The sequence below is a fragment of the Hemitrygon akajei genome, chromosome 30 (assembly GCF_048418815.1).
Source record: "Hemitrygon akajei chromosome 30, sHemAka1.3, whole genome shotgun sequence".
NCBI classification, from domain to species: Eukaryota; Metazoa; Chordata; class Chondrichthyes; order Myliobatiformes; family Dasyatidae; genus Hemitrygon; species Hemitrygon akajei.
Genome location: NC_133153.1, coordinates 17,412,480 through 17,434,337, shown reverse-complemented (window position 1 = coordinate 17,434,337; position 21,858 = coordinate 17,412,480). Strand labels below are relative to the sequence as shown.

At 40.2% G+C, this 21,858-nt stretch overlaps 1 protein-coding gene across 5 annotated transcripts in view; it reads right to left on the bottom strand.

Annotated features, from left to right (window-relative positions):
• LOC140718840 (multiple C2 and transmembrane domain-containing protein 2-like) overlaps positions 1 to 21,858 on the bottom strand; it is a 431,322-nt gene that overhangs the window by 154,442 nt on the left and 255,022 nt on the right. For all 5 annotated transcript variants that reach the window (XM_073033051.1, XM_073033048.1, XM_073033050.1 and 2 more), the window contains 5 exons: positions 18,686 to 18,788; positions 13,925 to 14,027; positions 10,124 to 10,225; positions 8,121 to 8,195; positions 3,698 to 3,817 (listed from right to left, as the gene is read on the bottom strand). In XM_073033051.1, the coding sequence (XP_072889152.1) occupies positions 3,698 to 3,817; positions 8,121 to 8,195; positions 10,124 to 10,225; positions 13,925 to 14,027; positions 18,686 to 18,788 (503 nt within the window). The remainder of the gene's footprint in view (positions 1 to 3,697; positions 3,818 to 8,120; positions 8,196 to 10,123; positions 10,226 to 13,924; positions 14,028 to 18,685; positions 18,789 to 21,858) is intronic.

Sequence of the window (21,858 nt, the reverse complement as noted above, 5' to 3'; positions counted from 1 at the left end):
CATACATTTCTTATTCCCCAGCTTCACCAATAATGCCTCACCAGATGAGTTCTCCAGTCTATCTTGATGGAGTACTGCTGTGACATTTTCCCTGACTAGTAACACCACCCCTCCTCCTTCAATCTCTCCCACTCTGTTATATCTAAAACAACTGAACCCTGGAATACTGAGCTGCCAATCCTGCCCCTCCTGCAACCAAGTCTCACTAGTGGCTACAATATCATAATTCCAGGTGTTGATCCATGCCCTGAGCTCATCTGCCTTTCCTATGATACTCCTTGCTTTGAAATATACACAGCTCAGGACATTAGTCGCACCGTGCTCTACCTTTTGGTTCCTAACGTTGCCTGGGGTCTAAACAACATCAGTTGACTTGGTGGCATATTATAGGGGTTAAATACTAACCAGGATAATAATGCTATAACCCACACACCAGTGCCTGATAAGTTTGTTAGACAATTCATAGACGAAGTATTTTCTGCTCATAGAAACATGAGAAAAGTCAGACAATATCTGAAGGAAGAGAAACACAATTAATATTTCAGGTCTGGGATCCTTCCTCTGAACTTGGGGAAAGAAAGAAGATTAAGAGTTGATACGTAAAAGTTGGAAAAGTTAAATAAACTAGATTTTTGCACCATTCACTTCAACCACTTTAGAAACTCTCATCATGTGCATGTCATGACTATTCAAGCTAACTAAGGTTTGACACGTTCATTGTTGTTGAACATCTACAACAGTGAATATGTACAACACCTAGTAGCAGAGGCAACCATGACACTTTGCAATCCAGGTTACTCGACCACCAAAACAAGCTCTGGAAAACTACCCACCCCTAATTTTGTGAAAATATTGCCTTGCAACTTGCTAAGCATGTGGATTTGTGCTTGGTGATGGAGGCTGTGCTACACAGTCCCGCACAAGGCAGCAGGCAGAAATACATCGACAGATGTAACGTGCAAAGTATCACCAGTCTGAATCTCAAGTGTGACAGCACCTGATCCCGCCACGTTGCAGGACCTTGCAACATGCTAGGAGCTCGTAAAGCTGCCATTCCCAGTAGAGAAGGACACTGTTCTGGAGTGGCAGAGGGGCAGGGTATGGGAACAAGCACTATAGTTAGATCTGGACACTCATGGCAAGACTAACCCGCTGCTTCATAAGATTAAGGTTGACCTGATCTTGGCCTCAGCATTTTCCTCCTGTTACAGAATACCATCAACCACCCATAGACCATAATTCTGAATATTGAAACAGACAGTAGGCAATATTCCGACTCTGCAGTTCCCTGTGGCAGAGAATTCCAAAGATACATGGCCATCAGAAAGAAGATGGTTTTCCTCCCCTACAAATCAAATGATGAACCTCTTATTCAGAAACTTTGCTCCCTAGTTCTGCATTCCAACATAGCCTTTTAGAAGCTATCTGGTAAGTCCTTCAGAGTTTTGTGTTTAAATAAAGTCGTCTCTTACTCTTCTAAACTCCCTTGGTTATAGTTTCAACCCATTCATCTGTTTCCCATAGACTGCATGGGGTCATGCCAATGAATTCCTAGTCTACAGAGCTTAGAGCCTAGCATTTACACATATCCAAACTGTTGGTGTTAATATTCCAACTCATACTGCCCTACAATATTTTGACTGTAGTATTCCTAAATTCAAAAGTCAGGCTCACCTCAAACCACTGCTTAAAAATCTCACCTCTGAATCTGAAGCCTGCGGACTCCAGATACACACTAGGAATTTGAGCACAGAACCCAAGATGATACTCTCTAGAGGGAGTTAAACTGAGGGTATCTCAGCAACATTAAACATTTGGAAGCCATATAGATAAGTGCATGGACAGGAGAGGCTCAGATGGCTATGGGCCAAACGTGGTCAGCTGGGACTAACTCACTGGGCAACACTGTCAGCATGGACGAGCTGGACTGAAGAACTTGCTTAAATGCTGTAAGACCGTCTCTCTGGTGATCAGCCCCATCAACATTTCAAAACAACCAGGGTTCTCACAGTCTCTTTGCCAAAATTTATTCTTCACCTAAAATATATATTTTAAAAAAGCTGGCATTATCACATCATTGTTTACACATTGGCACTTATCCAATGCATTATCATTCCTTCATGATCAGATCACTGCAAAAATACTCCTTGTTGAAAATTCTGATAATAAAGGTCAAATGTGGGCACAATTTGGGTCAACAAGTTGCTAAGTTTACAGCAAGTATCACATGTAGGTAAATTTTGACCCTAGGATGATGAAATGTGCAACTGTTCTCGTGTACTATTAGGGGTTAATTGGTCACATGGGTGTAAGTGGGTTGTACAGGCTCGTTGGGCCTGGAAGGACAGTTACCATGCTGTATCTCTAAATAAAAAAAAATTTTGCTATCGTGCTGCAAAAACAAAAGCTGTTCATTGCAAAGTTACTAAAGATTACGTAGTTCACCATCCCCAAGGAGGCGACATCTATTAGTCCTAAGACGTATTCCTCTAGCGGAGTGAGGCAAGAGGACCTCACGGAAGTTTGCATGCCTCCAGCGGCCCACCTCATTTCACTGAGGTTCAGAAACTCCAGCTCCCCCTAACCAGGCAGATTTCTATTCCCTTTGCCTCTAACATCCCTTGAAACTGCAGAGACGTGCGTGTTGCAGGGGCTTCAAGCAATGACTGGATGCCTGTGACCAGAACCCACTTGCATTTTGAAGAATCGATCACAAAAAAAAAACCGGAAGGATATCCAAGCAGCCTTTGAGGGCTAGCAGGGTCAGCGACCAAATTTGGGAAATGAGCTTCTCTCAATGGACTTATGAGCACCTCGCACTAATTCCATCAATAAATCCATTGGCAAGTCCAGAGCTTAAGTACTGGATTATGGACCCTCATCCAAGGTCCTTATTGTTCATCATTGACAAGTCCTGAGTCGATACTTTAGGTTGAAGCCTGAAGGTCAACCAGAAGTCCAAACTGAAGCCCAAAGGTCAATTGGGAATCCAGACCAAAAGTCAAGGCCCAATGGCTGGAAAAGCAAAAGGCTGCGAATCCCTGCGAGTTCTTGGGGGGGGTGGGGGGGGGGGGTTAGTATTCAAAAGTGCAATATCTGCGGATCCACACGCCTGCTGGAGGATGAAAAACAGCTTGATTTGCTGCTGTAACTCTGTCAGTTGGCATGTTGTGTTTTGTTGTGCTGTGTGTTGTTGTGCTGAGCATGATGAGCGTGCTGTGTTGGCTCCGGAATGTGTGGCAACACTGACAGGCTGCCCCCCAGCATACCCTTAGGTGTGTTGGTTGTTAGCACAAATGGCGTTTTTCACTGCATGTACATGTGATAAATAAATCTGAATCCAAATCTGACAATCAATCCTTGTGCCTGCAAGGAAAATTACTACGCTAATTCCCAGGAGTTCTCAGTAATTCCTTTTTGTAAGCATTTCATTCAAAATCCGTCTGAAACCCGGGATTATAAAGAGGAGAGGAAGCCTTATGAATTCTCTCTATAAATAAAGGATCCATAAATATGTACATCATTTAACAGAGATCATTGTGTATTGAAGACACAGAGATTTACAGCAGGAAGATACTGCACTCAGCCTGAAGGCAGTGTTCTAATCTTCCTTTTGTTCTGTATTTGCTACCATTATTGAACAGAGCTCTGAACTTCTTGTTAAATGCAAACTAGAGAAAAGAAAAATACGACCTACCATGAAGGCTATTAAACTTCTCTGAACAGATTGCCACTCAAAACAGCTCTGGACATAACAGACTGTGCTCCATAAGGTCCTGGTGATATTCCGGACTCGTCTAAGATTCCTGGTTAACACCTGCAAACATCAAGCAAACACAATTGTCACGCAGCTGAACAGGAGACCTTGTAATGCCTAACAGCAGCATCTTGCTTCTCAAGCAATAGTGGGTCAATATGAAGAGTAGGCAGGAACAGAGTTTGGGGCTTTCCACACACCCATACTTCAATCGCTCTTTCACCCATTGGATGAAATGTTGAACTGAAACTTCTCACATCCCTTTGAAGGAGCAGTGCAGAATCCCTTCCCTGTTTATCCAATGATCAATAAATCAATCAGATTATCAAGTCATTATCACACTGCTCATGGGAAATTGCTGTGTACAATACAACTGGTTGCATTTGTCCAATAAGTATTCCATGAGCTATGAAATTCACTGAGCATCAGAAGAGGAGTGATATAAATGCATGACAAAGAAACAGATGGCAGCCTGACCAATCTTGCCTCATTTCTCTGCACAACTTTAACAATAAATCCCATGATCTGGGTGGCCATCAGGTGTGAACGTAAGCAGTGAAAATCCCTCCTGCAATTGAATACCTTAAAGTTTTTAACATTTCTTCATTAATCTCCCCTTCTCCATGTTTCGCATTTATTGTTCTGGAAGGGAAGAAACAGTTTGATTCCAAATATCCAACTCAAGCTCGGACTGAAGCCAGCGATGGTCAGTAGTGAAGATTTAAAGCAACGTTTTATGTCAGAATCACAAAAATAAAATCCCTTTATCTCTTACCGTAAAGACCAAACTCATTGACAAGGAGGCTCTCCTTGGCATTTCTAGGCATTGGCAAGGAGGTTCTCCTTGGCACTTCTAGGCATTAGCAAGGAGGCTCTCATTGGCAATCCTTGACATTGGCAAGGTGGCTTTCCTTGGCTCTCTTTGGCATTGGCAAGGTGGCTCTCCTTCGCAATCCTTGGCACTGACAAGGAAGTTCTCCTTCGCAATCCTTAGCATTGGCAAGGTGGCTCTCCTTGGTAATTGTTAGCATTGACAAGGAGGGTTCGCCTTGGCATTGGAAAGGAGGCTCACTGTGGCAATCCCTGGCATTAGCAAGGTGGCTCTTTATGGCTCTTCTTGGCATTGGCAAGGAAGCTCGTTGAGATTTAGAATCAAACAATTATGACACTTTTGCATTATGTCGCAGACCAAGAGTAGGTGGATACACTTTAGGAAAGATGTCAAGGCCTTATTGTGAGAAACAGAAATTTAACAGAATGGTTCAAAATACAAAATGCTGTGAGTACAGTATTGTAATTAAGTTTCCTTCATCGTTTTGAATGTTTCCGTACATTAGACATATATATGCACAAAGCAGTTTTGACAACTACAAAGCTTGCGCTGACTGCAAAACTGCTAGGTTACTTTTAGGGTCAGTGTTGTTTCAGTACATAATTCGGGATGTTGCCACTGCAGTTCAGGATTCTTCAGATCAGCAAAATAGGGCCTTCACAACTGAACCGTAGGAGTTCAGTGACACTGGCCAGCAAGTTTTTAGGTGATTTCAAATCGGGACAGCCTGCAGATAATGAACACAGAGCTGAACTGAAGTTGCCCGGACTCTTTCTCATTCAATTTGTTTTTTAGATTCTGTGCTTTTCACTTGTTTTTTGGCTGCCATTTGCCTGATTTTTTACTTTTTGTTTGCACTGGTTTGCATGTTCATCTTTGAATGGGTTCCATGGTTTTCTTTGTTCCTGTGGCTGTCTGTGGGGAAGACGAATCTCAGGGTTGTATACTGCATACATACGCTGCTAAAAAATGTACTTTGAATCTTGAATCTTTTGAACATTTGGTCAAGAAAATAATTGACTTTAAGTTTAACTGGGCGTGGAAAAGATGTTTTATACAGTTGCACCGCACAGAAACTGACCCTTTGGTCCACCAAGTACATGCCAACCTTTATGCTCATCCAGATTCCTGTCAAAGAACCTAGGGCAGGAGCTCCCAACCTTGTTTTATGCCCAGAATCCCTACCACTAACCGAGGCAGACCTCAGGTTAGGAACCCCCCTGTCTAGAGCGATGAGTTACTGATCAGTAACAAAGAAATCATCCGTTCAAGACAGAGATGAAGTGAAAGCTTTTCTGGCAGAGGGTCGTGAGTCTATGGAATTCTCTTTTCCAAAGGATAATGGAAGCAGACTCCAAATACTTTTTAAGACATTAGATAGAGTCTTGATAAATAAGGAGGTGAACAATACTGAAAATGGAAAGGAAGAATACAGAGCTGAGCTTACACTTAAATCTGCCATGGAACAGAATGCTCAAGTGCCTGAGTGGTCAACTCTACTGGTATGATTTTAAATGGGGAACTGAAACAACTGGATATACTGTTTTCTAAGATGAGTCTTTATTTGTGGTAATATTACTTTATAGAGTATGTGTGAATTACACGTACTGTTTTGTGCATCTTTGTCTAGTGGAACGTGGCTTCATTAGGCAGGTTTTGCATACATGGTTGCATGTCAATAAACATGAACTTCAACATCACAGAGAGCATATATCTCCTGTTTTCCTCAGGTTGTACTGTCTCACTGTGTTGTACTGTGACAGATCAGTGCTTTCCAGGACCAACCAGTCTTTGTCAATCGTAAGGCCATGTTCTGTATGTTCTGCAGGCATAGTTTTGTCAATATATACTGTGGGGTAAGGTAATGGTGGGGACAGATCTTTCATTGTACTACACTGGGATACAGTACCAGTGGGCGTAATTCTGTCACCGTGCAACACTGGGGTAGAGTACTGGTGGGTACAGGTCTGACATTGTATAATACGTCTATACTTTACTGTTCAAGTTCAAGTTTAATTGTCATTCATCCACACTCATGTATGCAGCCAAGCGAAACAGCGTTTCTCTGGAGCCAACGTACAAACATATATAGTTACGATAGCAGATAGAGACACAGAATAATATTAGCACAAGTCCCTGAGTGGCATGGCCTTACGATTGACAAAGACTGGTTGGTCCTGGAAAGCACTGATCTGTCACAGTACAACACAGTGAGACAGTACAACCTGAGGAAAACAGGAGATATATGCTCTCTGTGAGAAAGATGATAATCACTAGGCTTTTAAAAAAAAAAATCCATTGCTTCCATGCATCTTTCTTAAACGGTTTGAACAGCTGGTGATAAAGTTTGGTTCCAAAACTAATAACGCAAACTTTCAAAAAAAGGGGGCAAAATTCAGGAGTTTGGCAGATCCTGTGTTATACACCCATTTTTTCCTTTCACTTATTTAAGATTGTTATGTAATATTTACAGTTACAGGAGATAATTTGAAGCATTGAGCTTGATTCTGAGATCTTCTGTTTCCTAATGAGGTTTGATGAGGCCCAACTCAAGGCAACTCGCCAGCCATATCTACATCCTGATCACATCATAACTTCATTGGAAAAAATCTGAAGGTCTTTGGGTGAAAGATGTAGACATACAGTACATTATAAGATTACTTGAATAGACATTCCAAAAAGATGACAGAAGGTCAAAGGCTATTTCATTGCATGGTACAAAGTAGAGTGAGAATGAGACCAGAGGGAAGAATTCTGGTCACACATTAAGAATGTCTTTGTATTTCTCTGAAAACAAACAAAAGTAAAATACAGAAGGTGAATATTTCTGCATCTTCCCTGCAACTATTACTTGATCCATACTTTCCTCTTTTAGCATTAATGCTCAAGTATTACTTTATTTTAGAGATACAGAACAGAATAGGCCCTACCAACCTGCGACACCTAGCAATCCTCAACAACTCCCAATTTAACCTTAGCCTAATCACAGGACAATTTACAATGACATATTACCATACTGATCCCAATTTCCCTCGGGATCAATAAAGTATGCCTGTCTGTCTGTCTGTCTGTCAGTACATCTTTAGAGTGTGGGACGAAGCTTGAGCATCTGGAGAAAACCCACACGTACTGTAGGCAAACACGAGGAAATCTGCAGATGTTGGAAATTCAAGCAACACGCGCAGCAGGTCAGGCAGCATCTATAGGGAGAAAAGCTGTCGACGTTTCGGGCCGAGACCCTTCGTCAGGACTAACTGAAAGGAAAGATAGTAAGAGATTTGAAAGTAGGAGGGGGAGGGGAAAATGTGTACTGGAGGCAGATATGTACAAACTTTTACAGAGGATGCCGGGTTTGAACTCTGAACTTTGATGCCCAGAGCTGTAATAGTGTTGCGCTAACCACTATGCTACTGTGGCGCCCAACAGGGCCCTTGAAGCTATATAAATCTCTGATCACATTGTGTTCAAAGAAATGAGTGCTAAGCTGCCAATATATAAATTATAGTTGTTAGTCTTAAAAAGTTGAAATACCTTTTTTGAAAATTTAGGGTTTTCTTCTAATTTCCTTGATTCCTTTGGTTTAAAAGTTCTGAGGCTTGCTTTAATCTGAGAAAATTAAAAAAAAACAAATATTGAAGATTTACTCATCATTTTGGGTTATTCACAAGGAAATAAAAATCATGTAATGCTGAGTTAAACTCTGTACACTGAATATAAGACACAGTTTGGTTCTTGAACCACTGGCTATGCCGTAATCACTAAACTTTAGCAACAGCATGACCACTTGGATCACCTTGCACTAACATGGAGGTTTTTTGCTGTAATTGTGTTCCTTCTTGTAAAAATTGTGCTTAATTTATTTTTTGTGTGATTCTCCGAGTCTATAATGCTGCTCTGAGTAAGTTTCTCTGTGTATTTGTGCATGTATGAAAATAAACTCAACCTTGACACTGAACTGCAGCTTGTCTAATTTTAGATTTGGAATACAGCTCAGGATTGGTGCACTGCACATCCAGCTCGCATACTTTGAACATATATTTCCTCTAAAGGACGAATAAGGTAAATTAATTTCCTTCCCACCACCCATGAACAGATTTCATATTCAATAAGCTGGCATCCGTTAGTCTCGCGAGACCATGGATCTGTGCCTGGAATGGTTTCCAGGGTCCAGGCCTGGGCAAGGTTGTATGGAAGAACAGCAGTCGCTCATGTAGCAAGTCTCCCCTCTCCATGCCACCAAGGGAAGGGCAAGGGCCGATACAGCTTGGCACCAGTATCATCGCAGGAGTTGCCAGAACGAGGTTGAAGACAATGTCGGACTGCCTTAGGGACTCCAGCTCCGGATTTGTCCTCAGGGTTTACTCCCGAAGCCTTTCCCATGAGTGGGTACGGCCGCAAGGCAGCGGAGGTTTGAAATCAGAGTTTTCCCTCTCTTAGATGGACTGCCTTTAGAATGATTTTGAATGATTAGTAGTAACCATACAGCAATGGTTTAGCTGTCCCTCAGCTCTTATGATAATCTAATAGCAGCATGGTTTTTTAGAGATTCATGATGAAGATGGCAGAGTTTGTTAGTTAAAATCGATACTTGCACCCAGCTGGAAGCCCGAGAAGAGTTTATTCGTCAAGAATATGTGGATTTACTCTCAGTGGCCATTTCATTAGGTACACCTGTACACCTTCTCATTAATGCAAATATCTAATGAGCCAATCATGTGGCAGCAGCTCAATGCATACGAGCATGGTCAAGAAGTTCAGTTGTTGTTCAAACCAAACATCAGGATGGGGATCTACGCCAGCCACTTTGACCGTGGAATGATTATTCCACGTGCCAGATGGGGTGGGTTGAGTATCTCAGAGACTGCTGGTCTCCTGGAATTTTCACGCACAACTGTCTCTAGAGATTACAGAGAATGATGAGAGAAAGAAAATAAACTATCCCATGACATCATTTTCTGTGGGTGAAAATGCCTTGCTAATGAGAGAGGTCAGAAGAGAACGGCCAGACTGGTTCAAGCAGAGAGGAAGGTGACAGTAACTCAAATAATCACGCATTACCACACTGGTGTGCAGAAGAGCATCTCTGTATGTACAACAGGTCGAACCTTAAAGTGGATGGGCTACAGCAGCAGAAGATCACACTGGGGTTCCACTCCTGCACCTAATAAAATGGCCACTGAGTGTTTTTGCTCTGTACTGTTAACACGGGAGCAGGAGAGTCAGCTCCTCGGGCCTGTGCAACCAATGATCTGGACCACAGCTTTGTCAGACCTATAACATATCCTTTAGAGCTACCAATGATATTCGGTACCGGGAAGGTACGGAGACTTGGACCCTGCATTGGTCCTATGCACCAAATCTGTCCATTACATTCATTCTATGTGTTAAACCTGGGCATTTTAATCTTCATTACTGCAAGAACTAGGTCTTTTCACTAAATGGCCACTAAAGCAAATTAACAGAAAATGCTTATAATCAAAAACGGCTACTAAACGACCTACAGTGTCAGAATAATCCACACCGTGCTCACTTACCGGGTTAGAGATAATGTCCATCTGTAAGTAAAGAACTCCTTTTTCTCGTTGTCCCAGCTTCCTGTTCTTCAGTACGTATCCAGTCTTGTGACCATTCCTGACCTAGAGTCACAAAGCAGAACATTCTGTGGAGTCCAGACTTAACCATGAAACCTCACAAGGCCTCCTCAGCCCCAGCAGGAGAATGACAAGTCATCTGGTTACTGGTCAACTGCACTTTTACACTCAAAGCATTTTGAGAAAAGCTGAAGCTGCTTTGTGTCAATGTCAAATTAAGATTACAAGGATGATAAGAAGGCTCTAACTGATCACTTCCTCCAAAATCCACTCTACTTTGTTTCAGGGTCTCAAACTCTATTAGCATTATAATTATTGAAAAGGGATTCACACAGCTTAACAACTACACTTCCAAGAGGACCGCGACCTTGTCGTCGGGTTTGGAGGGTTGTGTGCCTCGATAACCTAGAGACCTGTGTTGGTTAGAGTCAGGGCCTAGTGCTTTGGCTCTTGGTAGGGTCACCCATGCCAAAGAGGTCAAAAGTCAGAGGTCAGACTAAGAGTGGTCCACCAGTCCTCTGGGTCGGGGGTTTCAGCTCAGGGCTAACAACCCTTAGATTGGTCAAAACATAATTGTTACAGAAACAGCCATGCAGAATATGGAGGACCTTCATTACTGTCCTAAACACCAGTGGAGTAACAGGCAGTAACTAACTAACAATCATAGCCATGTACAGAGATGGAAAATGAAACTATAAAACCTTGGCAAAGGAGATCCTGAAACTTAATCCACTATGTGCCTGCAAGCCTCAAACAATAGAACCTGAGGTTTCCTCGGGGTTTATTGCTTCAGTAGGAAGGTCCAGTAGCAGGAATTGCAATGTACTTCCTCATATGTTTAGTCTGACTGACCCTACTTTAACACCACATTTCATATGCGAATGTGATTAGATCCTGCACCCCCATCTTCCTAACATAAAGTTCCTTTCTTTAAATTTATAACTACTGTTTATTTGTTGACCACTGAAAAAGGAATATTGTCAACTGAGAGAAAGACAGATGCTCACTCTTTAGAAATGTTTAGCATGTACCTAATCCAAGGGGATGTATTTTCTTGTTCTGATTTTACAGTTGTTAAATTGTGTTGACTATTGCCTCGTAAATGCAACCTTGTTAGAAACTTCGCAAGATTATAAATCCCCAGGGTCTCATTATAGTCAATAGAGTGGCTTAAATGATTGATAGGGTGGTTCTCTCAAGTTACAAACTCATAGCAAGCACCAATATAATTTCAACATATTTAGCCTTTCCAGGTAATTGTAATAGCAAGGTTTGATTGCTTGCTGACAGTTTATAATGAGCTTCGTCTAGTCTCTTTATTCTACATTCCATCACGAATATGTATGTACTGAAATTCCACAAGTGCGATTTCATAACATGGTCCAAACACAATCTCTAGAGCGACTCTCTTGCTATAGGCAGACAGGTCCAGTACTCTTTCCGTTCCATTTCAAGCATGGTCCTTCCTCTCTGTCCCTCCCATCACCACCAATGTGACGCTATAATAAATGTAAGTCGAGCAGGTTTCGTTCTGACCAGTCAGAATAAAGGCCATTTCTAATCTTGTCCTAAAATAATTAGGTGGCAGTAACTCACTCCACAGGAAAGAATAGATTTAATCTTAACAGCTCATCTGTAGCATGTCAAGCTCAATGGTTCTGACACAGCTTCAGTTCACCTTGCACTACATTGTCATCGAGATGTAATACAGTTTGTCCGGAGTGAGCAAAATATGCAGCTGATACCTCCAGTCCAACACACACAAAATGTGGAGGAACGTAGCAAGTCAGGCAGCATCTATGGAGGGGAATAAACAGTCGACATTTTGGGCTGAGACCCTTCCTTGGGTCTAGAAAGGAAGGGAGCAGAAGCCAGAATAAAATGATGGGAGAGGGGAAGCTGTACCAGCTAACAGGAGATAGGCGAGGCCAGGTAAGGGAGAAGGAGGGTGCTTTGGGGAGGGGGAAAGAATTAAGAAGCCAGGAGGGGATAGGTAAAAGAGATATAGGGCTAAAGAAGAAGGAATCTGATAGGAGAATAAGATAGGTGCTAATATGTTTGAAATATTATTGAATTTGTTCATAGGATGTCATGCTGAGACAGTGAGAATCAAGAACTAATGTGCAGAGCGAACTGCAGCTGTAAACTATCACCATGAATGCACCCAATACACGAACAGAAGAGCTAGAAATTACAGATCAAAAAGTTCCTACATTTCATTTTTAAACTCTGCTACATCTCAGGAGTCTCACCCAGTTCCATAAGGGAAATAAAAACAATATGCTGACAACACCTAGAGGTCAGTCAGAATCTGTGGACAGAGAAACAGAATCAATCATCAGCACATGATGATCTGAAAGATGAAAAGTTTATTTCTCCACAGATGCTGCCCGAAATGCTGAGTACGAGGGGTGATTGATAAGTTCATGGCCTAAGGTAGGAGGAGTCAATTTTAGAAAACCTAGCACATTTATCTTTCCAACATTTACACACGTAGTCCAGCAGTTGTGGAGCATACAGATCCTTTCTTTGTAGAAGTCGGCGTCTTGGACCTCCAGAAGTGGTCCACAGCATGGGGTGATTGATAAATTCATGGCCTAAGGTAGAAGATGAGTTATTAATTTCAAACTTTCTGCATTATCACTCAAAGAGTTGAACTGCATGTGCATGTAACGAGAGCTGTATAACTCATCTCCTTCTACCTTAGGCCACGAACTTATCAATCACCCCTGCTGTGGACCACTTCTACAAAGAAGGGATCTGTGTGCTCCACGACCACTGGACTAAGTGTATACATGTAGGAGGGGACTACATTGAAAAATAAATGTGCTAGGTTTTCTAAAATTGTCTCTTTTTACCTTAGGCCACAAATTTATCAATCACCCCTCATTTTTCTTATTCATTGCAGATTCTAGATTTCAGCCTCATGACTCTTTTGACAGCACACAGATGACGATGTTTCTCTGTCCACAGATTCTGACTGACCTCTAGGTGTTGTCAGCATATTGTTTTTATTTTCCTTATGGAACTGGGTGAGACTCCTGAGATGTAGCAGAGTTTAAAAATGAAATGTAGGAACTTTTTGATCCTCCTACCGTATTTCATTGGTTTTCTCAGACTATGTTATGTCTAAATTTAGAAAAAAATTAGAAGTGTTGTATTTGACCTTTCTATTAAATTTGAAAAGATATGGAGACCATTTATTCAATATTTTCATATGATGTAATGTGACACTGTTCCAAGCCTATTTGTTTTTCCAGTTTTGATTTTACATATGTTGAGAGGATTGGAGTTGACGACACTGATGATTTTGTATTTTTGTTAGCTATTATAAACAGCCCTTTTTTTCATTTTTTTCCCTTTTTTTCTTTTTTCGTTTTTTTCCCTTATTAGGTATTAGGTTGTTAGATTAGTTTTTCTAGCTTATTTTTTTTTCTTTTTCTCTTTTCTGTTTTTTTTAATATATATTATGATATACCTAGTTTTGCTTTGTTTATATGTTACTTGTATCGTCCATGATTTGGGAAGACTCATTTGTATTGTAACTATTGCTTATATATCCTTTCACGTTCAGTTTAAATTTGTATGTTTGTAATCCCATCATCTATGTATTAATCTTATTATGTTGATATTAATAATAATAATAAAAAGATTGGAAAAGAAAGATGACGAAGGGTTTAATGCTGGAAATAAGCTGGCCTTTGTAAACAAAATTCACAGTAGTTGTAGACACTGAGTGCTTACGGAGAGCAAAGGTATTGCAACTTTGCCGAGGAAGTCCGGTGGCTTGTCCCCATCTTCATCGTAGACCGTAACTTCCAGGACATCGTGGATGTCCCTAATATTACTACAGGGAAAAGGAGACAATTATTAACATGTTGTACTGTGTTGAATTCTGATGTTTTAATCCAAGGTTCTTTCAGAAGTCAGGAAAGAGGCACAAAACTTGTTGCTTCACAATTGTTTTATTAAGCGCTAATTGATCAAAGAAAATTTAAAAAACAGACAGTAGTAGAGGTCTACTAAATGAAGGAAGAAAGAAGCAGAAAGAGAGAAAGATGGTGTAGCCTCATGGTCAGCTCTTTTAATACTCCATGGATAATAAACATTCCATTCAAATTTGTAGATAAGAGTTAACCAATCAGAAAGTCCCTATCCAAATAATGCAGCACCGGAGAAACTCCCAAAGCTTTCCAGAATGACACAAATATAATTAATAGGAACATACAGTACTAAATAATTGCGTATATATACCGTGGTCACCAGGGAACACACTAAACAATTACATATATATAAGTGGTTAAATAAAACACAAGCAATTAATCGTGAAGCTGCAAAGAAAATAATAATTAAACAAGCTAATCCAATAAATCTGATGCACAACAGGAGACATTAACAGCCATCCTCAGCTAGAAATGCCACGTGCACAATTTATCTCAGCTTTCTACTATAATCCTCATCGGCATACTGGCCAGCTTCTGGCTAATTCAATTCACATGATGTAAGGAAACAGCTGTGAACTCTGGACATATCAACTGTTGAAAGACTAGACAAGATCTGGCTGCCGCAGAACTAGTTGTAGCAGCACAGTTGCAGAGTTATTAGAACTACCGCCTCACAATACCAGAGACTCTGTTCAATTCTGACCGCTGCGCACAGTTTGCCCTTTCTCCCTGTGACGGCACGAGTTTCCTTCAGCTGCTCTGGTTTCCTCCCACATCCCAAAAACATGAAGGCCGGTTGGCTAAACTGCCTCTACATATTGCTCCCTCTGAATTGATTGGACGTAGAGAGAATGGCGTAAATGCAAATGGGCGGTTGATAATTGTTGCAGATGTGGTAGGCTGAAGGGCCCATTTGCCTGCTATTCTTGTGAGTGACTACGTGACTCTAGTCAAGGTGTTCTAGCCCAATTCCCACACTGGCATCCACTTGGCACTCTAAAATATTGATTAGGTCTGCAATGGTCAGACAAAAGAAGACAAATGTACTAGACCAATCTTCCGTCCTTGGACTCACTTTACACCACACGCTGTTGGAGCAGTGCTGCCAGGATAATCAAGGACACGACCCACCCAGCCAACACACTTTTTGTCCCGCTTCCCTCCGGGAGAAGGTTCAGGAGCTTGAAGATTCGTACGGCCAGATTTGGGAACAGCTTCTTTCCAACTGTGATAAGACTGCTGAACAGATCCGGACCCTGATCTGGGCCGTACCTTCCAAATATCTGGACCTGTCTCTCGGGATTTGTTTTTGGCACTACCTTACTTTCCCTTTTCTATTTTTTTAATATGATTTATAATTTAATTTTTTATTATACTTACTATTGATTTGCACTCCAGGGAGCGCAAAGCGCAGAATCAAATATCGCTGTGATGATTGTATGCTCTAGTTTCAATTGTTTAGTGATAATAAAGTATTCTTCTAGTTACCATTCATTTAATTCTCAACAATTAACAAAACGATAAAGGGTGTTGTTGAGCAACACATAGTCTCTAGAAACGTGTTCAACAATGTTCATTTTGGGCTTTATTAAGATCTCTTTGTTCTAAACCCTATCATAGCCTTAGACCAATCAGAAGAATTCCAGAGCTAAAATAGACGTGATGATCTTTGACCTCAGTGCAGCACTTAGCTGACTCCAGTTTTACCAGGACGTCTTGGAGTCAGTGGGCATCAAAGGAATAAAATGCTTCAAACACTGGGACTGTAGCTAGCACAAAGGAAGATGACTGTGTTTATCATCCCAAATCCAGGAAATGCTGCTAGAATTCCTCAGGTGTTAACCCATCTCTGACTACATTGATCTACATCATCAATTACAATGGACAGCACATTTTTTTCTAATGTGTTACTTCCTCAGAATTGTTTTGTGGTTATGCTACACTGCTTGAAGCTGAAAACAAATATAATTTCAGACTACTTGTATCACATAGGAAGCTGAAGAAACAAGCAAATAACTTTTATTAAATACAATGTGTTTAATTGCTTAACTATTGCTTTGCAATAGTTCAGCTAAGTTAAAAATGTTTTGTTGATGATTTTCATTTGCACTCAGTGTCTGAGGCTTCTCCCTTAAGTGTCCAGCAATAATCAGCCTTCACTGATGAATTCCAATTGTCCTGATACCTTTTATCCAAGACCACAAAGTCCTGATGAAACCTTTCACATGGTCATCAGTGATTTGCAGGGAAGAAATCTAAATAGGAATGAAGAAAATGAATCTTTAGTGGCAGGTTACACGTTGTAGTTTTGTATGCTTGAAGCATGTTGTCAAACAGATGCACATAGTTTAGTGTTCTGTAGTTGACAAGAAATGTTTCTACAACATCCTTGAATGCCTTCCTTGCGATTTTCTCCAGTCCCACTGGAAGTTCTTCCAATTATTTGTCATTGATAATCAGTTCGATTTGTGGACCAACAAAAATGCCTTTCCTTAACCTTGGCATCAGTGACACTGGGAAACATCTGTCTCAAATATCAAAATCCTTCCTGGAAATTTTTGTGCCTGGTGATAGCAAATTTCACTCTGGCAGACTGGAACCTAGTAATTCTGCTATTGCTTTTAACAAAACAAAATCTCTGACCAGGTCATTTAACTTAGAGTGAGTTATCAGATGAGGCTCACTCAATATAAAGGGTTCAAAATCTTTGTCTGTATCGGTGTCAGTGTCGTTTTCCATTCCTGCATCATGGCATCCTCCTCTAGGCTCCATGTCTCTGGTGGCTATCATCATGCGGCCGAAGGGAGGTTGCAGTATTCAATGGATTTCTTGTTTTTTATTGGAGAAACCAGAGACACTGGACAGAAAGAAGTAGCAGTTAGCCATGTGATTCATCTGCTCTCGCCGTATCATCAGGACAGTGAATGGCATTGACTTCCAAGTACCTCTGAGCCAAGCTCTAAGATCTGAGCGCATTTTGCGCGATAAATGTGAAGAGCTTGGGCTTTATCTTGGTTGCCAATTTTACATGCAAAGTGTAGCTCATAGGCTTTCTTAATGAGAGGAGTTATGCTCTGTATTTTGGATTTAAGTACATACCCGCAACAAATATAACAGAAAGTAAACAAGTGCATAGAACGGTGTGCAAGTGAAGCTTTTTTGTCCTCTCTGTCCTGCCATGTAGCATCAACTCTGCCCAAGTATGCTTGTACAAGATAGAGAACTTTTCAGTTTAATCGTGGGCAACATTTTAATTGGCTTGAATTATGAATTCAAATAACAAGTATAAGTGATTTTAAAAATATGGTGTGTAATAGGGAATTTCATGGTCAGCAGCCCAAACTCCGTCAGTTACACCAAAATGTATTCCGGAAGCAAAATATTTGTTGTCCAATGTTTGTTTTTCTTTGTCACAAATGGGGATACTTGTTAATGGCCGCACGGTATTTATTTTATACACAACTCCTGAGATAATTAAACCATTTCTGGCTGAGTTATAAGCATAACCTGGTGAGAAGCTAGAAAAATTCATAAAACACGTGCTATACAATAAACATCTCCAACAAGAGAGGGTTTCAATGATTACCCTTAATACTCAATGGCATTACATTACTGACCTCTCCAACCATCACACAAATCTTCTTTAACCAGACACTCAAATGGACCAACCATATAAACAATTAGACTATAAGAGCAGTCTAGACACTGGCTACCCAGCAGAGAATGACTCCCTTCCTAACATCTCCAAGTCTTCCCACCATCGAAAAGTCAGAATGTGATGAGATACTTTCCACACAGCTGGATTAATGCAGTTCCAAGATCAATAAACATGATTTGTGACATAACAATTAACTTGGTCCTTTCATTATATATAAAACTAGAAATTCATTCCTTCTGCAGGATGTATTACCCACTAACTCACTGCAGTTACTCAGCTAATATAGCAGCACTTCCTATACCTGTTACCTTTACCACGAGGAAGGATAATAGCTTCACATGCAGAGGAATCACCAATTACTGCAAGCTAGCTTGACTTAGAAATACATCACTTTGTTGGCATTGAGACTAAATCCTGGAATCCTTAGCCAATGACATGATGCACATTCCTTCACCAGAAGGACAGGAGTAGTTCATGCCACTTACCTCACTTCTCAAGGGCAACTAGGAATGAGCAATAAATGTGAGCTCTGCCAGCGATGCCCATTAATAAACAAACAAAACTTTGATCTTCTCCTGTCATGTTGGTCAGAATAATGCTCGAGCAATGACATAGAAGCTAAAGATGTAACTTTGATTGGCTCAGAATATTATTTTTTTTAATTATTATAATTACTGATAATTTCTAGATTAAGAAATAAGGATTGTAATTCAAAGTGCATAATAACTAAATAAACTTACTTGTGTGAGGACAATAAAATATGCAATTTTTATAGTCTAAAAATGAGGTAAAGCCTGTTCATAATCACAATCTTACACCTGATAATAAGAATTTTCTTACTTTAGCATCAGGGACAGACTCATACAAGTAAAACAACCTTTCAGTTGTTATAAAATAACTTACAATGAGAAAACTTTGTTCCATTCAGGATTGAGATTCTTGTAGATGGTATGTGTTTGTAGTCGATCATTTCCCAGCTCCAGAACACAAAACGGATCACTTTTTCCTATTAAAAAGAATTGAGTATTCATTGATTAAGACAAGAACCAATGGGCCAAATTTTGAAAGCTGAACTTCAAAGTTCAAAGTAAATTTATTTTCAAAGTACACGTATATCACCATATACAACCCTGAGATTCATTTTCTTGTGGGCATTCACAGTGCATGCTAGAAACTCTATAAAATCAATGTAAGTAATTTAATAAAAAGCATTTAAGGAGCATTGATAAGGTTCAACAATGACTTACTAGGATGATGCCAAAGCCAAGGGATTACAATAATCAGGGAAGATTGAAAGCTGAGGAGTGATCCACCAGAAGACTAGAAGATTGAGATGTACTATGCAGAAATATGCTTCCGATTGTAGGGAAGTCAAATGTTGGGACCATAATTAGACAAGAATTATGAATAAATCAAATAAAGGATTTGTGAATGAAAACTCATTCAGAGGGAGAGGAGAATGTATAACTTGTCGATCATTTTCCATTATATTGCACAAATGTGAGTTTGCTCTTCTTTCTTAAACCAATAACTCCTCACTGGAACTGGAGGGATCGGGTTATGATGAGAGACCCAATAGGTTAGGGCTTTTATCCCAGAAGTAAAGGAGGTTGAGACATGACCTTGCATATATTTACAAATCATGAGGAGTTTTGATAAGGTCTGTCTTTTCTCCAAGGTAGGAGAGTATAGATGAAGAGGTCAATACTCCCCAATGACATTAGGCTTTACAATTCTACCGCCAGGACTTAAGAACTTTTTAAAAGCTATTATTAATGCTTTTTGAGATAGTGATTTAGATGCATATCATATTTTTTACTGAGTTAAGTATTGTATGTAATTAGTTTTGCTACAACAAGTGTATGGGACATTGGAAAAAAAGTTGAATTTCCCCATGGGGATGAATAAAGTATCTATCTATCTATCTATCTATCTAAAGGGTAGGTAGTTTAAGGTGAGAGGGGAATGATTTGAAAAAGATCTGAGAAGCAGGTTCTTCCTCACAGAGAGTGGTGGGTATATGGAGCGAGAGAACTATATACATTTAAAAGACAATTGGACAGGTTCATGGATAGGAAAGGTTTAGAGGGATTTGAGTCAAATGCAGGCATATTTAGACTAGGTTCGGGAAGACACCTGGTTCATAAGGACAAGTTGGGCTATAGGGCTTAATTTCCATGCTAACTCCCTGACCTTTGCTGACCTGTGTCTCGCACATCCATTACATACAATATTATACATAGACATACACAGAACCAAAATGTACTTCAAAGTTACAAACAGAAGAAAATCTGCAGATGTTGGAAATCCAAAGCAATGCACACAAAATGCTGGAGGAACTCAGCGGGTCAGGCAGCATCTATGGAAAAGAGTAATCAGTCGACATTTTGGGCCGAGATGTCAATTGTTTACTCTTTTCCATTGATGCTGCCTGACCTGCTGAGATCTTCCAGCATTTTGTGTGCATTATTATCCAGTGTTCATCTTTTTCAACTTCAGTGGGAGATTGGAGGAATATGATGGAAGCTGCTAGAAATTCTATTCTTAGCTGTTTACACATTTTTACAGAAAGACTCAAAAACATCTCCACATTCATTGTGTCTGTGTACCTATACACACACAGCCTTTCATTGTATATCTAGTATTTTAACAAAGATTACTAATAAAAAACTGCAATAATATATGAAAAATCCTTTCAGAAAGCATTTCATTTGTGCATATTTTAGATTCATTATCAAAATTGCCTTTTTGAAAACTGATTTTGCAAAGTCTGGTATTTAGTGGAAGCCAACGGCACTTTCAAAGCAACAGAGTAATGTTAAGTGCAGTAATTTTATATGATACTATATCCTGGTGTTAGTCTCCTTTGGCTTTGCATCAAAGCATTAGGAACAGAGTGGCCAGACAAGGTTAGAGGGCATTTCCTAGAAGCTCTTGTGAATCTGACTACACTGTAAGTCACAAAGACACAAAATTTTTTGCACGCACCATCTTATGAGGTAATGAATCATGCAGCACTTATTGTTCTTTGTTTATGAACGGGTTCACACACTCCATTAGCAGGCAGTGCCAACTTTATTACTTTAGTGTCATGATTTATATAGCAGCTCAAAGAGTTATCACCAATAGAAATCTTCCATACCTTGTTTAAGTACTGACTAATGGGGATCATGTGCTGTGAAGGAGCACAAACAATAACATTTACCTCAGCCTGCATCGTTTGTTCCAACTGAAACATGTGTTATTTATTAAAGAGATAAAAATATGGATGACAAATTAGAACTAATTAAATGGCATCTTGTTTAAGGGTGAGGATTGCTTACTGGTGCAAACCGTCCTGATATTCACACTTTAATATTTACGAGGTGCACACTGCATTTCTTCCAAATGAATTACTACTTTAGTGGCCAGGATTCTTTTTTTCTCAAGAGGGACCTGTGGCCTATATTCACAACTGTTCTGAAGTTGCCTGCTCTGGACCCAGAAGGTTGATCATTATAGGATTGAGTTGCCTGACCCCATGTTACAGCTGGACCTCAAGCAACACAACTGGGACACAGTAAACCTTCAACAGACTTGCAAGCCTTTGACAGGCAGTTAAGCCATACCCCCAGCTTAGTCAATCATCAAAGATGTCGAGGCTTACCAATGCTCTGAAGACTTCATTCAGAGACATTTAAATACAACGTAAGCCGGAATTATTAAAATATTTTCAATCCTGAGTTCCAATGTTGCCTGTGTGGAGTTTGCATGTTCTCCTGGAGACTGTGGGGTTGATAGGTGAATTGGCTGTTGTAAATTGTCCCTAGTTTATGTGGATTGTAAACCTGCGGACTGCTACAGAAATATCGGGAAAATAAAATGGCATCAGTATAGGAGTAGTGTAAGTGTTTAGTTGCTGCTTGGTGTGAACTTGGTGGCATTAAGAATTTATGAACTATAGTATTAAAGCAAATGCTACTAATTAAAAAGAATTCTTCCCTACAGTCCTACAGAGCAGATCTAAATGAATGGGTTCAAACATCCTGTGCCAGGCTAACCCTGTGAAGACTACAACAGCAGTTTACCCAATGCCC